This window comes from Psittacula echo (assembly GCF_963264785.1).
Source record: "Psittacula echo genome assembly, chromosome: 1".
Classification (NCBI taxonomy): Eukaryota; Metazoa; Chordata; class Aves; order Psittaciformes; family Psittacidae; genus Psittacula; species Psittacula echo.
In genome coordinates this window covers 129,014-147,702 of record NC_137735.1, presented here as the reverse complement: position 1 = coordinate 147,702, position 18,689 = coordinate 129,014, and the positions used below count along the sequence as shown (strand labels likewise).

At 63.8% G+C, this 18,689-nt stretch overlaps 2 protein-coding genes across 2 annotated transcripts in view; one reads left to right on the top strand and one right to left on the bottom strand.

Annotated features, from left to right (window-relative positions):
* Positions 1 to 18,689, top strand: part of LOC308227902 (dedicator of cytokinesis protein 2-like) — a 48,570-nt gene that overhangs the window by 12,102 nt on the left and 17,779 nt on the right. Inside the window, exons 22-28 of the mRNA XM_080630825.1 lie at positions 177 to 311; positions 3,073 to 3,184; positions 5,494 to 5,564; positions 5,845 to 5,951; positions 7,104 to 7,231; positions 7,837 to 7,893; positions 8,518 to 8,739. Of these exons, the coding sequence (XP_080486951.1) occupies positions 177 to 311; positions 3,073 to 3,184; positions 5,494 to 5,564; positions 5,845 to 5,951; positions 7,104 to 7,231; positions 7,837 to 7,893; positions 8,518 to 8,739 (832 nt within the window). The remainder of the gene's footprint in view (positions 1 to 176; positions 312 to 3,072; positions 3,185 to 5,493; positions 5,565 to 5,844; positions 5,952 to 7,103; positions 7,232 to 7,836; positions 7,894 to 8,517; positions 8,740 to 18,689) is intronic.
* On the bottom strand, positions 10,080 to 16,871 carry LOC308222476 (uncharacterized protein; the record flags this gene model as incomplete). The annotated part of the gene is made up of 3 exons (XM_080620545.1): positions 10,080 to 10,278; positions 12,831 to 12,905; positions 15,355 to 16,871. 3 exons carry the CDS (start codon positions 16,869 to 16,871, stop codon positions 10,080 to 10,082), a joined length of 1,791 nt encoding a protein of 596 aa, XP_080476671.1.

The following is an 18,689-nucleotide window of genomic DNA, read 5'->3' as shown; positions in this document are numbered from 1 at the left end:
GCGGCCGGGGCATGGGGATGGGACAGCAGGGACAGGGAGGGATGGGGATGGGACAGTGGAAACGGGGAGGGATGGGGATGGAGAGTGGGGAGTGCCGGTGGGAGCTGAGCCACGGCTCAGTGGCCATTCCAAAGGCTGCTTGGCTGAGCCCTGGCCACACGTGTCCCGTCCCACAGGAAGCTGCTGTCGGTGCTGACGCAGTACGTGGAGCGGGTGAGCCGGGGCGAGCCCTGTGACCTGCTCCTGCGCACCTTCAAGGCCTTGGAGTATGTCTTCAAGTTCATCGTCCGCTCCCGGCACCTCTTTGCCCAGTAAGTGCTGGTGCCGCTTCTCCTGGTGCTGGTGCCCTGTGTGCCTGAGCATCATCCCCTGGCGATGGCGCCTGCAGGGGAGGACAGGAGGGGTCCCAGGGGTCCCTGTAACACGAGAGCATCCCTGGTGCCTGCTCCAGGCATGGGGGGGAGCCTGTGCAGCAACTGCCTTGTCCTGGCTCAGCGCAAGCTCTGCAGGAGGTTGTGAGAGGGGCTTGGGACAAGGGCCTGTAGGGACAGGCCAAGGGGAATGGCTTTAACCTGCCCGAGGGGAGACTGAGCTGAGCTCTTAGGCAGAAGCTCTTCCCTGTGAGGGTGCTGAGGCGCTGGCCCAGGGTGCCCAGAGAAGCTGTGGCTGCCCCATCCCTGGCAGTGTTCAAGGCCAGGTTGGACACAGGGGCTTGGAGCAAGCTGCTCCAGTGGAAGGGGTCCCTGCCCGTGGCAGGGGTTGGAGCTGGAGGAGCTTTAAGGTCCCTTCCAACACAAACTGGTCTGTGGTTCTGTTATAAGCAGTATAAGGTGCTGGGAGCCTTAATGGCTCCTTGTTGCTGCTGAGGACAAGGTCACAGCTCCATGCTGGGGACCTCTAGAGCTCTCACAGGACCTGGTTTCACTTGTTCCCCGTGGGGAGGGGGTTCCTGTTCCAGTACGTGATGGCACAACAGGGCTGTGCCAGGCAGGCGGGGGTGAGCCAGGCCCTGTGCTGGGCTCAAGCGCGACTGCCCCATCACCAGAAGCCGCCAGTCACGTTCCTCTTTCATTCCCAATATGCGGCACCGAAAGCCGAAGTGTCCCCAGGGAGCAGTGGGAGGCGCGGTCTCTGCCCGTGGTCAGTGGGAGCAGGGGGCTGCTCCTGCCCTGGGTCCTGAGCACTGCGCAGAGGTGTTGGGATGTGCTGTGGTCCCACCCGCGCTCTGTGCCTTGCTCATGGGGAGGAGCTGAGGAGGGTCCCGGCAGCCTCAGGCCCCTCAGAGCCCCCTTTGCCCCTGCTCTGTCTCCTCCATTGCACTGGCAGGGGCGTGTGGCTCCTGCTGCCAGGTCTGACCGAGCCCCCCCCATCACCGTCCCGCCCCATGCAGCCCTTCCGAGGGGGTCTGTCAGGGCCCGGCGGCTGCTCCAGGGCTCTTGGGATGCTCCAGCATCCGATGGAGGGATCTTCCTCCTCGTCACACACAGGAAATCCCCAGCTTGTAGAGCTGCTGGCACAGAAAGTGAATTAGATGGAGCACCCAACCCTGTGAGTTAGTGCTGGCACAAAGCGCTCCCTGCAGACAGTCAGTGCTTTGATTCATCTTCCCTTTATCTTGGCGATCTCAACCGCAATAACAAGAGCTCCTCAGATCTTCTAAATGCTTTAAATGCTGCTACAATTTGCACACATCTGCGATTGAAAGGAATTAGCTGTAATTACAGTAAGCTGCTGCAGATGCTGCATCTCTGTTTCTGGGTGAGCCGCTGGCAACTCAAGCAGGATGATGAGGGTGATGGGAGGGAGCTCAGTTGGGTCAGGAGGTTCATAGCCCGAGCCTCGTGGGCAGCTCCATGGTCACTGCCTGGGGAAGGGGCTCTCTGCTTCAGGCAGGAGGTTTGGGAGCAGGAGATGCTGCACTGCACCTCCAGGGACCAGCACCAGGGCAGGTGGGGATTGGTGGAGCTCCCGTGCCCATCCCCACATAAGGACCTGTCCTGTGCGCCCCATGGTAACTCCGAGCCCCCCCGTGGCTGGGGTAGGGCCCTGGGGCTTGGTGACACGCAGTGACACCATCCCCATTCACTGCTTCCTCCCTGCCAGTTCCTGCGGCCACTTCTGCTTCTGCTGCAGGCGGGGGGGTTTCCTCGAGGTGCTGTTGTCACCCCGGAGTTTGCCCCACACACGGGGGTACCCGCGGCCACATCCCCCCCTCACCACCCCGGTCACCGCTCACAGCCCCTTGCTCAGCCCCTGTTCCTGGAGCCAAATCCCCCCACGGCTCCAACACGGACCCGCTCATGCCCTCTCCTGTCCCTGTCCCCGCCAGTGCCCTGCAAGCGCTACCCCTTTGCCCCTGTTCCCCAGCCACCCGCTTGTGCAGCCCAGTGTCCCCAATGGCCTCCTCCATGGGGATCTCACTGGGGTCCCCAATAGCTCCCGCCGTGGTCTGGACTGCAGTGGAGTGTCCTTGGGTGCCACATTGACCCTTCCCTGGCAGAGCAGGTAAATGAGAGGAGGCCACGGAGCTGCTGCGAGGGCTGGAGCAGCTCTGCTCTGAGCCAGGCTGAGAGAGCTGGGCTGGGGCAGCCTGGACAAGAGAAGGCTCCTGAAGGGGAGATCTTAGAGCCCAGTGTCTGGGGGGGACTGGCCCAAGGGCTGGGCCCATTTTCCTGATGGAATCCTCCAGCTCACAGCACCCCATGGCCTCCTCTGGCCTCACTCTGGCAGCTCCACATCCCTCTTGTGCTGCTACCCCAGAGCTGGAGCTCTGGCACTTCAGGGCTGTGAACAAGTCTAGTTAAAACCCAAAGAGTCCACATGTGAGTGCGTGTGAGGGGGGTACCTGCGGCAGCAGCCTTTGGTACAGGTCACCGTGCACGTGTCAAGTGCTGGTGCCCAGCAGTGGCTGTGCTGGGTCCTGCTGCTGGACACAGCTGTGGGAACAGTCACCAAGGGGTGTGGTGAATGGGGATCAAAGGTGGTGCTGAGCAGAGCATTGCCTGTCGAGGTGCTCACCCCCGTCACCACGGTCACCACAAGCCTGTCCCCGTGTGCCTCTGGCTGTTGCAGGCTCTATGAGGGGAAGGAGGCTGTCGAGTTCCAGTGCTCGCTGCAGAAGTTCTTCCTGTGCCTGAACCAGCTGATGCAGTCCCCCCTGGAGGGCCCCATGCTGCTTTCCCAGGTACGGGGTGCTGGGGGACTCAGTGCTGGTGCATGGTGGGGTGGATGGTGCTGCAGCCACAGTGACACCAGCTGTTCCCGTGCCAGGTGACACCGGCCATGCAGAGTCCCATGTGCAGGGTGCTGATGGGAGCTGCTGCCCGTGCAGGGTCCTGCCCTCCCCAGGGTCACCGCTTGTGCCTCCCCAGCTGGAGACCCCCCCTGAGGGCCCAGACCTCAAACCCGCACTGTGCTGGTGCCTGGGGCTGTGCTGGCTTCGTCACAGCTCGGTGCTGCTGCTGAGCGCCTGGCAGAAGGGTCCTGGCAAGGCTCCCAGTGCTCATCCCTGCTCTGGAGCTGGCCCAGACCCATCCCTGCCCCTGGGGCCCGGCTCCAAGGGGTTCAGGAGGAGCAGGAGCAGTGCCTTGGGCACTACAGGGCCCCTGGGCACGGCCATGTCCTTTACCAGCACCTGGTGTCAAGGTCCCCCTTGTGCCCATGTGATGGTGCTGGGGCTGGAGCTGAGCAGAAAACACAATGGATCCATGTGTGCATGATGTCAATCAGGGAGAGGAGGCAGGAGCTGGGGCTGGGACTGGTTGGTGTTGCTTTGGTGCTGTGCCAGGGTGAAGACGGTGCCCGGGATGGAGAGAGGCGCATGGGGATCACATCACACCCGGTGGCCTTGGACAGGCAACAGCTCCTGTGTTGCGTTGTTTCATGGCAGGCTCAGTTAACCCCTTATAACCTGAACCAAGCAGTCTGAAGAGCACACAGCAGACACCCTGCTGGGGAGGAGCAGGACGGTCTCTCCTTACCCCCTCTCCTGTCCGAACAGCATCTTGTCCTTTTTTCCATCTCAGTGCTGCTGCTCTAGAGACTCTGCTATGTAAACCACTGCAGCTTCCATCCGTGGCTCCCACAGCTCCTAGCACCGTGATTGGGGCTGCAGGGAACAGTTCCTGCAAACACAGCCCGAGTGGAGCCATGGTGCAGACAGGGGAGGTTGGGAGGAAGCATCCCTACAGTGGCTCCGGTGGGTAGGGGTAGCTGTAGTGGTAATGGCACATTACAGGCAGGGGCATGCATGTGCAGCCGGATCCACCAGCCACGTGCCAAAGGGCTGCAGAGGAGGCTGAGGACACTTGGGAGAGGGGAAACCTGTGTCTGGGACCCAGCTGTGCTGCGAACCAACCGAGGTGCGGAGAGACACGGAGATGCTCTGGGGCTGGAGCACCTTTGGTCTGGAGACAGGCTGGGACCTGGGCTTGTTCTGCTGGAACCCAGCTGATCGTGCCTGGCACTGGTCAGGGAATGCTCAAAGGTGGGAATTACCAGGAAGGGGATCAAGAAGACACCAGCAGCAAATGTCCTTTGCTGCAGTGTAAGTCCCTGTGTGCATCTGCACTGGGTGTCCGTGCTTTGGAACATGCAGTGGAGCTGGAAAAGCCCCAGTGGAGGGCGACCGAGTGCATGGGGCAGCTTTCGGTGGGGTCCCAACAAGGGCAGGGCTGAGCAGAGCTGGGACATGGAGCTGAGGAGTCCCTCTGCTTGGAGAGGGCAGGAGGCGGAAATGGCTGCTCAAAGGGCTGATCCTCGGGGGAAAACCCAGCCAGGATGGCTCAAACATGAACAGTCTCTGCCTCGGGAGGCAGCTCAGGGGCCTATGGGCGTGCTCCTTCAGGAGGGGATCAGGTGGATCTGCAGGCAGTGAAGCTCCTGCCATGATGCTGAAGTGCAGGAGTGTGTGTGACCTTCCTGCTGCACCTGGAGGATGGAGGGTCCCTAGCTCCAGGCTGAGGTCTGGGAAGGCTGGAAGGACCAGGGAACCTGGAGACGAGCAGGACTTGGTGCATCATTTGTGCTGCTCAGTCACATCATGGATGTAATGATGGTGGTTTTAGCGCAGAGCAGTTCCTGGTTGGTGTGTTTGCTGTTCCTAACCCAGGAAAACCCACCGCAGTGCTGGGGGTTACAGCAGCGTGGCTGGGCCCTGCACACCCCGTATCACACCATATTGCACTGCAGGAGTTCGTGTCCTGCTGTCACAGCAGGGGCTGGAGCCGGTTGTTCTGGCTGCTGTGGCAGAGGCGGTGACTGGGTTTAATGATTTCGGGTGCTGGTGGCTCAGCAGCAGGAAGCTGCTCCCCGTGGGATGCCCATTCCCTGGGGATGACGCCCAGGCTGCTGCTTTAACCAGAGGGGCTGGACAGGGATGGTTCTGGCGCAGCAGCCGCAGCCTGAGGGCGGCCGGGGGGGCCGGGGTCACCCCCCTGCGCTCAGTGTCCGGGTGAGCGCGGCAGTGCCGGCAGCGCCGCTGTGTCTCTGCAGGGAGCAGCCCTGAAGTACCTGCCCTCCATCCTCGAGGACGTGTGTGGGATCCTCGACTCCTTCGTGCTGGGGTAGGGTCCTCATCACCCCCGTCACCCCCAACCCACCGCAGCCGCCCCTGCCCCATCCCCGTGTGGTGACCCCGCACCCTGGGGGCTGCCGGCAGGGACACAGGCTGGTGCCCTTTAGTGCAAACCCTCTGCCCGTGCTGAGCTCGGGCTGCTCTGTGAGGTGGGAGAGCTCAGTCCGTGGAACAGCCCCGTCCCAGCCGCAGCACGGGGACAGCCGGTCCCGGCCCCGGGCGCTCGCGAATGCCGCCTGCAGCCGCGGGTCCCACACGCTCCTCTGCAGGGCGCTGCTGCGGGACTTCATTGGGAACCTGCCACCGCAGCGGCTGCTGAGGCAGAAGCTGCAGTCCCTGAGCGACATCGTCCACAGCAAAGCCTTCCAGTCCTATGGTGAGAGGGGAACCGGGGGGGCCGGGGCTGAGCCCCTGGGAAGGCCATGGAATGGGATGGAATGGGGACGAGTCCCTGCTGCAGTGACCCTCCTCTACCTGTGGTGCCCAGGTGGCTCTGCCGGGAGGGGCACAATGCCCAGCCCCTCACCGGGTGCAGCCAGGGCTATGGAGTGAACCATGGAGCTGGAGCAGCTCTGCTCTGGAGCCAGGCTGAGAGAGCTGGGCTGGGGCAGCCTGGAGAAGAGAAGACTCCTTAAGGGGAGCCCTCAGAGCAGCTCCAGTGCCTAAAGGGGCTGCAGGAAACCTGGAGAGGGGCTTGGGACAAGGGCCTGTAGGGACAGGCCAAGGGGAATGGCTTGAACCTGCCAGAGGGGAGACTGAGATGAGCTCTTAGGCAGAAGCTCTTCCCTGTGAAGGTGCTGAGGCGCTGGCCCAGGGTGCCCAGAGAAGCTGTGGCTGCCCCATCCCTGGCAGTGTTCAAGGCCAGGTTGGACACAGGGGCTTGGAGCAAGCTGCTCCAGTGGAAGGGGTCCCTGCCCGTGACAGGAGTTGGAACTGGGTGAGCTTTAAGCTCCTTTCAATACAAACCAGGCTGGGGTTCTGTGATAAACAGCATAAGGTGCTGGGAGCCTTAATGGCTCCTTGTTGCTGCTGAGGACAAGGTCACAGTCCCAGGTGCCTCCAGAGTACAGGGTAGGATGCAGTGGGATGAGCAGGTTTTTCATGGATTCAGCAGCAGAAGCCCTGGTTTGCCCAGCTGGTGCCCAGCTTAGTCCCCCAGCTTAAAGGGTCTCCCAGCTGAAGGAGTCTCCTGTCCAATCTGAAGCACCTTTAGCAGTGCACGGAAGCAGAAGCAAATCCACTGTGGAGCTGAAGCAAACCAGATTCAGATGAGGCTTGTTTGGCTGAGTTGACTTGCCTTCAGCTGTGCAAAGAGGCAGTGGATTCCCTCCCTGGAGCCTTTTCACTAGGACTCAATATTGCTCCAAAACCCACTCCATGGAGGGAGAAGGTGATGGCTCCGTGCAGGGGAGTTGCAGCCCAGCGCAGACATTGTGCTGGTCCCGTCCATCCTGTTGGTTCCTGCCCAGTGTTCCTGGTGCTCCTGGTGCTGGCAGCCACCATCCCAGCACCTTTGTGTCGCCCACAGATTGCCGGGAGCTGCTGCTGCAGGCGGCAGTGCCGCTGCTACAGGACCTGGTGGAGAAGGGGGAGGAGGAGGAGGCCTGCATCGAGCTGCTCAGCAGCATCCTGGAGGTGCTGTACCAGGCCCAGAAGGTAAATCCCATCCCCTCGGCTCCTCCTTTCCCTCTCCAGTCATCACCTTGCAGTGACCTGAAAAACCCCTTTGAGAAGGGTTAAGTGTGAGCTACTGGCCATAATATGGTTGGGGCTCATGTTGGCCACCCAAAGTCAAAGGGAGCTGTTGGTGGCCACTGTCCCACTGGGAACCTGCCCACAATGGGGGGAAAACCCATCTGATTTCCACCTCAGCTGCTCTCCAGCGAATTCCCAAGAAATGGGGGAAGTGCAGAAGGTTCCTCCAAGCCCAGGGCCAGAGGATCAGGGGCTGCAGCACCAACTGTGCCTCTCACTGTCCCTGCCCTGCACTAGCAGGAGGACGGTGAGGGCAGGGAGAAGGTCCCTGGGCACCGCTGTGTTCCAGAGTCAGCAGTGATGGACATAAACATGCTCCATGAGCCCTGCAGCAGGGAGCAGACCATGCCCCAGAGCCCCTGCCCAGTGCCAAAGGGGCAAATCCCTGGGCATGGTGCTGCTGTGGATGCCCGACTGCCCAGATGTGACTCATCCTCGATGCCTCCCATGGGCCAGGACTGTCTGTGCTGGCACCAGCCCCACATCCCGGGATCTGTTCATTGCAGAGAGCAGAGGAGCTGGAGGCACAACCCGGCACAGGCAAGGAGCGGCACCAGGAGCTGGTGAGTGCTGTGCCGGGCTCTGGTGCTTGACACATGGTGTGAGGGGTCAGGAAGGGTTGATCTGCATCCCACTACTGTGACAAACCCACACGGTCACCCAGAGCCAGAGCTGCTGCAGTGATGCTGCATTGATGCTGCGGTGTGGGACCAGCAGGGCTGGGGCCCACAGGGCTCTGAGCTTACTGGGATCCTCCAGCACTCCCTGTCCTGCCCTGAGGGGGGTCTGGACCCAGACCTTCACCCAGGCCCCATGGACTTAGTGCTGTGCTGTGCACCAGCGCATGCCTGGGCTGGAGCACACCTGGCTGCTCGGGGCACATGGACGTGGCTATGGTGATGGAGCAGGTCTGGCAGAACAGGGCCAGGGATGAAGGCTGCTTTTGTTAGAGCACAGGAAGGATAAGGCAGCACTGGGGGATGCTGGGTTACATCACTGCAGTGCCAGGCTGATGTACCAAGGTGCCAGGGGTGTCCATACCTCAGTAGCCATCCCCCTTGCCCCATGTTGTCTGGGTGCTCCCTCCATCCCAGGCCTATCTACAGCTAGCCTGCTGTTCCCCGGGGGCAGCAGTAACTGCCCGGTGCTGGTAACACGTGGCCGGTGCCCCAAGCCCCGGCTCCCAGCCCCGGGATCGCAGGAGCCGTGTGCCGGTGGCACGGTCCCCATCAGCCCTGTGCCGCCGCCGCTGCCCGTCTGCTCCCTCCCGGCCCCGCGGCCTCAGCGCGGCTCTGACGCCCATTCCCTCGCAGGTGCAGGTGAAGCAGCACGTCCGGCTGGTCCTGGAGCGCCTCCTGCACCCCGTCACCCGCAGGGTGATCGTCCTGGACCGGGAGAACTCCCTGCGGGTGAGTGCCGCGCCCTGGGGCTGCTGCCTGCGCGGGATGGGGCAGCTGCGGAGGGTGCCTGTGCCCAGCGCTGCAGCCCCGGGTCCCGCTGCCTGCGGGGATGTGCCGGGCTTGGACGCGGCAGGATGCGGGAGGGAAGGGGAGCAGCGCCGGGAGCAGCTCTGGAGCAGGGAGGGCATTGGCAGGAGCAGGCAGTGCCCGAGGGGCTGGGAGCCCCTTTTGGGAAGCAGAGGAGGGCTTCGGGCTGTGCTGTATAGGGAACAGGCGACTGGACCCGGTGAACAGTCACAGGTTCATGGGCCAAGATCACATGGAAGGGAGGAGCGGGGACAGCTCATGGCGGGGTGGGCAGGTCAGAGCTCTGCTCGGCCCCGGCTTCCAGCACTGATCCAGCACGAAAGGAGGGGACCGGAGTTGTGGCCAGGGTGGCTCCACGGGCACCGATGGGACGTGGGGCAGAGCCAGCGCGCTCTTGAGCGCCCGGCGAGCTGCTCCGGGACACAAGGAACCGGGTCCTGTGTTCCGGGAGCCTGGAGAGAGCGATGGGGCTGAGCAGCAGCGGGGAAGCGCCGTGCCGTGGGGAAGAGCTTTGCCGTCGAGAAGCGCGGTGCCGTGGAGAAGCTCCGTGCCGTGGGGCAGTGCTGTGCCGTGGGGCAGTGCTGTGCCGTGGGGCAGTGCTTTGCCGTGGGGAAGCGCCTTGCTGTGCTATGCTGTGCTGTGTCGTGGGTCGGGAGGTGTTGGGCATCCGAAGTAGCACCTCAGCCCTTTGGCTTGAGCCTCGCCGGGCTAAGGCTGCACTTTGCCATCCTGCTTCATCAGACCCGACTGGCGGAGGTGCGGCAGCGGGATGGAAGCTCTGCCCCCACAGCCCACCCTCCCTGCGGGGGGTTGGGAACAGGTCTCACAGGGACCATTGTCCTGGTGCAGCCTCGGTGCTTGTTACCGCGGGCTGATAGGGGGCTGGCACCGGGAGCACTGCAGCTGTTGGTGGCACTTGGGGAGCCCCGAGCCTTGGGCTGGGTGAGCGCTGCAGGGGAAGAGCCCCGAGCCCCATCCTCAGCCTCAGCCCCATCCTCATCCTTACCCGGAACAGAAGCGCACAGTGGAGAGGATGTAACAAAAATAGTGTCCCCGTGGGATTTATTGAGTCCTCATCACACAGCGGCCCCGGCCCCTTGCCCTGGTGCCACACCAAGTCACGCACCCAGTTTACGGACCTGGTTGGTTCCACAGGGGCTTCATTGCTCTGAACCAAGGGTTAGAAATAGAAAAGCTGGTGGTACCAAACCCTGCTGGGGCAGGGGGGGACAGGGCAGGCCTCAGGGCTGAGCCGTGGCCGCTCACAGGAACCAGAAGCATTTCCGCCGGGGTTTCTTGGGGTCCATCTTCATGGGCGGCCTCAGCCCTGGTGATGGCTCCTGGTGCGGCTGCACCACGGTGCCCACCACAGCCTCCGAGGAGCCAGGGGCCACGTCCCCGTCCATATGGCTCAGCACGCGCTGGAAGCGGCCCTCCTGCTGCCGGAAATCGTGCTCCACGCTGCAGGAATGGGGGGGGCAGTGTCAGTGTCCCTGCATGGACCTCTCCATGAGTCTGTGCCCCACTGCCACCTCCCTCCCTGCATTCCCCCCATGCTCAGCTGCATGCACATTGCCAGGACATGTCCCGGGGAGCCCCACTGCGCTCCCAGGGTTGCTGGGATGCATGGGTTTGGGAGGTGCAGGACCCATCCTGCTGCAGCGCTGCTGGCCTGTGGCTGTTGGGAATGGCTGAACCCATGTGAAGGGGCCTTGCACAGGAGCAGCCACTGGCGGGAGCCTGGGGAGCAGAGTGCCCCTTGGGGAGTTTTTATCATGGAACCATGGAATGGTTACAGTTGGAAGGGACCTTAAAGCTGCTCCAGCTCCAACCCCTGCCACGGGCAGGGACCCCTTCCACTGGAGCAGCTTGCTCCAAGCCCCTGTGTCCAACCTGGCCTTGAGCACTGCCAGGGATGGGGCAGCCACAGCTTCTCTGGGTATTTAGGGTGAAGGAGCTCTGGCGAGGAGATGGAACAGGGACCAGCACAGCCAAGCTCAAGAGAAAGGCAAAGGCAGTGCCAGGCTCTGAGGATGGATGAAGAAGGTGCAGGAGGGCAGCTGAGGGTGGCCTATCCCGAAAGCCCCCCTGCACCAGGTCAGGAGCTGTTTATCTGTCCCTCTGGCAGGAGGGACCCCTGGATGCTCTGGCACAGCAGGTGCCAGACGCCCAGGATCAGGCCCCAGTGTGCAGCAGGACGGCTGCTTGGGATGGGTGACAGGCAGAAGCTGCCTGCAGGACATGGCAGCAGGATGTCCCCTCGCAGGGGCACATGGTGACCCCGGGAACCCTACCCCTGAACCCCCCCGTGTGCTGGGCTGCACCCCCAGAGCGTGAGCAGCAGCTCAGGGAGGGGATCCTGCCCCTCTGCTGTGCTCTGCGGAGACCCCCCCTGCAGCCCTGATCCAGCTCTGGGGCATGCGAGCGCTGTGCTGCTGCCCATCAGTCCGTGCACTGGGGATGCAAGGAACGGGGTGCCCTGGGTCTGTCCGGACAGGGGAAGCTGGGGCTGTGCCCCCACTGCAGCCCTGAGGCTTCCTGAGAGTGCTGGAGCCTCCCGGCATTCCCGCAGCCTTGCTGGCTGTGCCGTGCTGCTTCCCCATGGACCGCTGGGATCTCTTGCCAGCACACCCCACGGGATCAGGGGGTGCTGCGGGATGTGATGGCTCCACACGTGGCACCGCACATGGGGAGCGCCTGTCACCTCCTGTCACCTGCCCCGAGGGACAGCAGCTGCTCCCGGCTGCTCCCAGCGGAAAGGACGAGCTGTGGCTCAGTCCCATGGGGAGGGGGCAGTGCGGGGGACCCCAGCTCCCCAGCACACAGTGGAGGGCTCAGGGCTGCGATGGGGGTGATGGGCTTGTGCATGCTCCTGGGATGGGATATGGGCAGGTAGGGCTGTACCCCCCCGTGGGCCGCCGCTGGGTGCTGCCCCGGCTCCTGGCACCCAATGCCCAGGATTGCTGTGCCTCCACGGCCCGTGTCCCACCACAGCCTCCCCTCACTCACAGCAGCGCAACCCAGAGCAGCCCCAGCGGGGACTGGGCATTACAAGGGTCCACCTCCGGGGATGTGACGCGTCCCTGCATGGCCCCGCTGTGTGCCGGCCGGGCATCAGGGCCCATTAGTACCCATAGCCCCACGAGCTGCACCGGGGAACCTTGTGGTGTAAATAAGAGGAGAACTGAGGCAGCACAGGAGGGTGCGCAGGGGCTGTGCCCTCACCCGTTCCCCATTGGTGGAATGTCCCTTTTCCAGTGGAGGAGAAGGCTCCCGTGGCCTGACCTAGAGCTGGTGCTGGGAGGCAGAGCCAAGGCCCCAGCGAGCAGCAGGAACCCCCTGTGTGACCAACAACCAACTGCAGCAACTCCCCTGCCAGCTGCTGCCTGGCAGCTCCCACCCTGGAAACCGCCCCATCTCCCGGGAGCGGAAGCTGCAGAGACAAAGGGACCAGGCTCAGAGCAAGCACAAGCAGGGCCCTGCTCTGAAGGCACTGGCTGCAGCTGTGGGGTGCCCGCACCCACATGGACACAGCCGTGGGGTGCCCGCACCCACACCGCACCCAGCAGCTCCACAGACAGCGAGCCCCGTGCTGGCCACAGTGCCACGGGGACAGATGCTCCCTACGTGCTCCCACACCTTTTCCTTTTGAGCTCCCTGCAACGGCCTTTGCCAGGGTCAGGACCTGGCTCAGGAGGTCTCCGGTGACCCCAGGCAGCCGGGTTTGTGTCCTAAGGTGCTGGAGGTGTTTCCGGCTCAAGGGAGGGGGAACAGACGGAAAGCTGTGCCTGCGTTAGTGCCATGTGCCCCAGGGATGGCTTAGATGTGGACAGAGTGAGACCCTGCAGCCCCTCGCGACCACAGGGACAGAAGATGGGCACAGGCAGGTCCCCTCCGTCCCTCCCCAGCAGCCTCGCCCCGTAGCTCTGTCCCGGAGCCCCAGCAGGAGCCTGCGGGAAGCAGGAGAGCAGGGATCCCCCGGGAACGGGCAGGGAGCCGGGGCGGTCTCGTACCTGTAGATGATGCAGGCGCAGTCTCGGCAGGTCCCGCAGTTGGCGATGTCTTGTCCTGTCCGGTACGAGTGACGCCTGCAGCAGAGCAGAGGCGCTGTGAGCCTGGAGAGCTGCCCTGCAGCAGCCAGAAGCCGGGACTGGCACCCCTGATCCCAGCTCCCCTCCCCCCTGATTCCAGCTCCTCTCCCCCCTGATTCCAGCTCCTCTCCCCCCTGATCCCAGCTCCTCTCCTCCCTGATCCCGGCTCCCCTCCTCCTGGATCTCAGCTCCTCTCTCCTCCCTGATCCCAGCTCCTCTCCTCCCTGATGCCGGCTCTCCTCCTCCTGGATCCCAGCTGCTCTCCTGTGATGCTGGTTAGTGCCAGGCCAAACGTGGTGGTGCCTCAGCAGACATGAGCAGGGCGGAAGCCCCGACTCCTTCATGCTGTGTCCATTTCCTTTCATCGCCATCCCAGAGCTGTGCTTTGTGCCACAGCCCACCCCAGGTCACTGTGTGTGTCCCCACACATGGCACTAGGGCAGGAGTGGGGGCACTGGCAGCAGAGCAGTGCTCTGACAGATGGGCAGAGGCTCATCCGAGCCCACGCCACACTTGGGCTTTATATCTTTTTGATGCTTTTGAACTGGAAAAGCATTCAGGGAAGGACACAGGACTCAGATGAAGCCAAAGCTCTCTCCTGTGATGCCCAACTGCTCTGGAGCCAGGCTGAGACAGCTGGGCTGGTTCAGCCTGGACAAGAGAAGGCTCCTGAAGGGGAGACCTGAGAGCAGCTCCAGTGCCTAAAGGGGCTACAAGAAACCTGGAGGGGGGCTTGGGACAAGGGCCTGTAGGGACAGGGCAATGGGAACGGCTTTAACCTGCCCGAGGGGAGACTGAGATGAGCTCTTAGGCAGAAGCTCTTCCCTGTGAGGGTGCTGAGGCGCTGGCCCAGGGTGCCCAGAGAAGCTGTGGCTGCCCCATCCCTGGCAGTGTTCAAGGCCAGGTTGGACACAGGGGCTTGGAGCAAGCTGCTCCAGTGGAAGGGGTCCCTGCCCGTGGCAGGGGTTGGAGCTGGAGGAGCTTTAAGCTCCCTTCAACCCAAACCAGTCTGAGAGTCTGTAATTCTATGATAAGGGTGCTATGAAATGCTTTTGGTCACCTTTGCAGGCTCCATCTCCCCTCCTGGCAGAGCAGGCTGCAGCTTTTGGGGGGACAGCTGAGAAACACCCCCTGTCCCACATTGTAGTCACATTTTCCTGTTTCAGTCTTCCTCCTATTCCTTGACCTTGATCATGATTGTTCTCAGCCCTCAGAAACTAGGTCTTAATGCACCAAATTATGTGTTACATTGGGGATTTCCCTGTTAGCACATAAATTAGATCATGATACTTTATATATATATACATGGTGCATAAATATATGTGTGTGTAGGGATATCCAATGTACAGCCTGCACCTTGCCCAAGAGAACAGCGAATCACAGGGTAGGGGTCCAGTGTGGGATGCTGCTGGCGGTAGGTGCCAGCAACCTGCTCTAGTGGAAGGTGTCCCTGCCCATGGCAGGGGCGTGGAGCTGGAGGAACTTTAATGCCCCTTCCAACCTACACACTGCTCTTTCCTGCTGTCCCTATGAGGAGCAGAGGGCAGGAGCTGCTCGGGCACTGGGCACTGGTTTTCACCCCAGGGCAGCCAAATGCCAGGGCAGGGATCGGGGATCTCCATCCCCTTGGACTAAACCACAGCCTGCCCCGGCTGCACCTACCTCCCCTGGTCCCATCCCATCAGCTCTGCTCTGGGGGGGTGGCATGAGGGCAGCTCTGCCTGAGCTCCAGTTACAGCCAGCCCAGGCTTGATCCAGTTCCGTGAGCAGATCCTTGTGCTGCCCCGCTGGGATCCAGCTGTCTCAGAACAGGGGGAATAAGCTTCAGAGGGCTTTACTGGCCGGGGCCAGGTCTGCATGGGGTGAGCGGCTCCTGGCATCTCCTGGAGGGTTGGTGGCCCTTGTGGGAGATGAGTTTGGAGGGTCTCAGCTCTGGGCCATCACAGACTTATCTCTAACACCATGGAGCAGGTCCTGTGCAGGGCAGGGTGGGGGTGAGGGTGGGAGGCACCTTCCCAGGGCACAGACTCATCACCAGCCGATAAAACTGTGACATAGATAACTCAAGGATGGGTGAAGGCAAGTTGAGGAACAGAGAGGTTGCTCCTAGGGCATCTGCCATGGCCGGGCTGAGCCTGCAGGTGGGATGTGACATCCTGGTTCCCATTCCCAGTGACTGATGGGCACATCAGCTGCTCCAGAGCTGGGCAGGGACACAGCTTCCATTGTCCTCATGGCTGCATCCCTCACCCTATCCCTGGCATGGGCAGAACAAGCCAGAGACATTGTACCAAGACATGGTGCCACCTGCACAGGGATGGCAGCTCTGAGTTAACACATGTGGGAGGTGGCAGCACCCAGTGCTGTGGCAGGACCCCCCTTTTCCTGTTCCGAGCCCTGCAGGGACATCAGCCCCCCAGGCCCCACTCCAGCTCTGTGAGCTCACCCGTCCCGCTGCGCCTCCTTCTTCTCCAGGTCCTGGATGACGTCCAGCAGCACGCGGATGGTCTGTTGGCTGGTCTCCAGCACCCCTTCCAGGGACTGCAGCTGGGACTGCAGGTCCCCGCGCTCCCCGGGCCCCGCTCCCTGAGCTGTCCGCGCCTCCTCGTCCCCCGCGGAGGACCTCTTGGTCACCACCACGAGCTGCAGAAGGTCCTGGACGTGGCGCAGCGTCTCTGACTGCTGCGGGGTGAGGCAGGCCTGGGGCAGCTCCGGTGCCCGCCCGGGCGGCTGCATCCCCAGCGGCGCCCCGTGTCCCTGCGGTGCTGCGGAGCGGTGCTCAGGCTCGCTGCGGGGGCCGCGGGGCTCCGGCCGGACCAGTGCCGCGGCGGCAGAGCGGGGCCAGCCCTGCGCTGGTGACAGGGGGTCTGCAGAGGAGCAGCAGGGCCCTCTCCAGGGCGAGCGGCAGAGCTGGTGCTGGAGGGTCGGGGGAGTGCCCTGAGCTGGCTGTTGGAGGCCGGGGATGCCGGTGGCGGGGATGGTCGACGGGGGGCACGGCTGGGACTGGGAGTGCCCGAGGGGCTGGGGTTGCCCATGGGGCAGGGGCTGAGGGTGCTCAAGGGGCTGGGGGTCCCCGGTGGGCAGGGGCTGTGTGTGTCCAAGGGACAGTGACTGGGGTTGCCCATGGGGCAAGGGCTGAGGGTGCTGGATTGACAGGGCCTGGGGGTGCCCGAAGGGCTGAGGCTGCCCACGGGGCAGGAGCTGGGGGTGTCCGTGGGACTGGGGTTGCCCGAGGGTCTGGAGGTGCCTCCTGGGCAGGCTCCACTCTGAGTCGCTCCGGCCAAGTGCCCGCGGCTCGGCGGGCCGGGGCTGGCCGCAGGGCACAGATGCAGGGCGCGGGGTGGTCCCACGGCTCCCCCCGGCGCTCCGGCGGGGCCGGACACAGGCAGTGGGCAGTGGGCAGGCCTCAGGGGCACAGCGGACAGTGGAACACCCGTCCGTGCCCGGGACAGGGGCACCAGAATAGGGAAGGCTGCGGGGCTCCTGAGGGGTGGGCACGGACCCCCCTGGGCACCGGCCGCCCGCCGGCAGCACCGCGGCCCCGGCCACGTCGCAGATGCTCTTGCTCCGCGGCTGGGAGGTCGCCAAGGGCTTGTGGAGGCCGGGGGAGGTCTGAATGGCCGTGCTCATGCACGCCCTGTGCGGCATGGGCAGCGTCAGCGAACCCGGCTGGGCAAGGGCCCGGCTCGGCGAGGCACGGAGAGGGGCGGCCGCCGGCTCAGGGGCGTCCCTGGGGGGCGACGAGGCACGAGGGGTGTTGGGGCTGGGTGCTGCCGCGGGCTCCACGCTGCCCTCCACCAGGTCCTTGAAGCGAACCTGCTGCGTGCGGTTGCGGCGGCGCTTGAGGCGGCTCTCGATGTCGGGCGAGTCGCGGTTGAGCAGCACCGAGCGCACGGTCATGGCTTTGTCCTGGCTGCCCTCGCCCGCGGGCGCCGGGCTGGGCACAGGCTCCCGGCTGACCATGGCTCTGGGCCCCGGGTCCAGCGGCTGCAGCCGGGGACGGGGGCAGCCTCATCCTGCGCCGGCGCGCTGAGGGGATGCTGCGCGGGAGGTGGGCATCGTGGCCCCCGCCCGGCCCTACGGTCCCCGACCCCCGGCCCCGGCAGCACCGTCCTCGGCTGAGCCCTCCCGCTGCCAGCACCCCATGTTCCCGCTGTGCTCGCACCGCTCAGTGCCGAGCTGCCCGCGCCGTCGGGTGCTGAACGTCCCTGCCCGTGGCTCCGGACCTGCGAGGACACAGAGAGGTGCGTGAGCCCCTGTTCCAGCGCCGCAGCCCCCCGAGCACCGGAGCGTCCCCCGCTGCACCGCGCTGCCCGCGGAGCCGCTGGCCCTGCCCGCTCCCTGCCAGCCCCGTCACCAAACGCGAAGAGACAAGCTTTGATCTCCAGCGCTGCCTCTTCAGCACAAAGAGAAGCAAAAAAGAGAAACCCCTTTAGCATAAACACGTTCCAAGTTCACAGCTCAAATCAAGCAGAAGCGGCTGTTAAAAATAGCTCTGCTCCGTGGGGCTGGTGCCTCGTGTGCTGGCAGCAGGAGGGCAGCGTGGGGCAGGCACGGAGGCAACGTGTGGGACGGACGGACACAGGGCACCCGCCGGGCACGCGGCACCAGGGTGTGGAGCACCCAACCTGTGTGGGACACGGGTGGTGTGGGCACAGCACTCAGCCTGAGTGGGGCAGGACCACACTGGGCACAGCAGACCCGTCAAGCTTGGGGCATGGTTGCACTGGGCATTGGGAACCCACCGTGCATGGGGACATGTCCCTGGCCATAACCCCACCAGCACCAAGCCCCTATTCCCGCCTTGCTCTGCCCCTGCCCACCCAGTCCCTGGCTGCTGCACCGGCTTCTCACACTGCCTGAGGACATGTGCCATGGGGCACACAGCAGAAGCCATGCCTGGGATGTCCTGGGTGCGGAGGAGGCTAAGGAATGGCTCATTTCAGGAAGCAGCACCAGGAGTGGTGCCAGCCTCAGTGGACAGTGGTGCTGCTTCTCTCGGCCATTCAGCCTCCCAGCATTCCAGAAACTCCAGAAGCACAAATGAGGAGTGGAGCAATGTGGGCTCTCTATGGCATAGACTCACCCCTTGTGAGACTCACCATGTCCCACATCCCGCATCCTGCAACCCCTGCCCCGGCCCACTGCTTGGCACACAATGGGGGAGGCTCGCTGGCTCTGCAGCCCCCCTCTGATGGACACATGGGACCAGCGCCGCCCCCCCCCCCCCCCCCCCGGGCTCCCCTCGCCTCTTGCCTTGCTCCTGCTGTTCCAGAGTGAGCAGTGACCTGGAGTCACCCCGGTACCGCCTCAGCTTCCTCCGTGCCGAGCAGCCCCGGCTCCCGCAGCCTCAGCCCCGCACTAGTCGGGATGCTGCTCCATGCACCATGCTCCCTCCCGAGCCTGGAGCCGTGCCCAGACCGGGAATGTTTGTGAGGCCGGACGCGCCGGAGACACGGGAGGGACGGGGCAGCTCGTTAGTATGGGCAGCAACGGGCGCAGGAGGGAGCTGGCGCAGGGATGGAGCCAAAACCGCCCTCCCTGCGCCCCGCAAGCCTGGAGGAGCCGTGCCGTGCCCGTGGTGCCCGGCCATGGATTGGGGCCGTACCAGCACCGGTGCTGCGCAGGGCTGCGGGATGAGCTGCGCCCAGGGCCCTGCCACAGCCGCGGAGTCACATCACCGGGTTCATGCAACAGCCACGGTCGGTGCCTGCAGCTCGGTGCTCCCACCCTAGTCTCACATCAGCATTCCCGCCTGCAGCGGGGCAACGCACCGAGTGG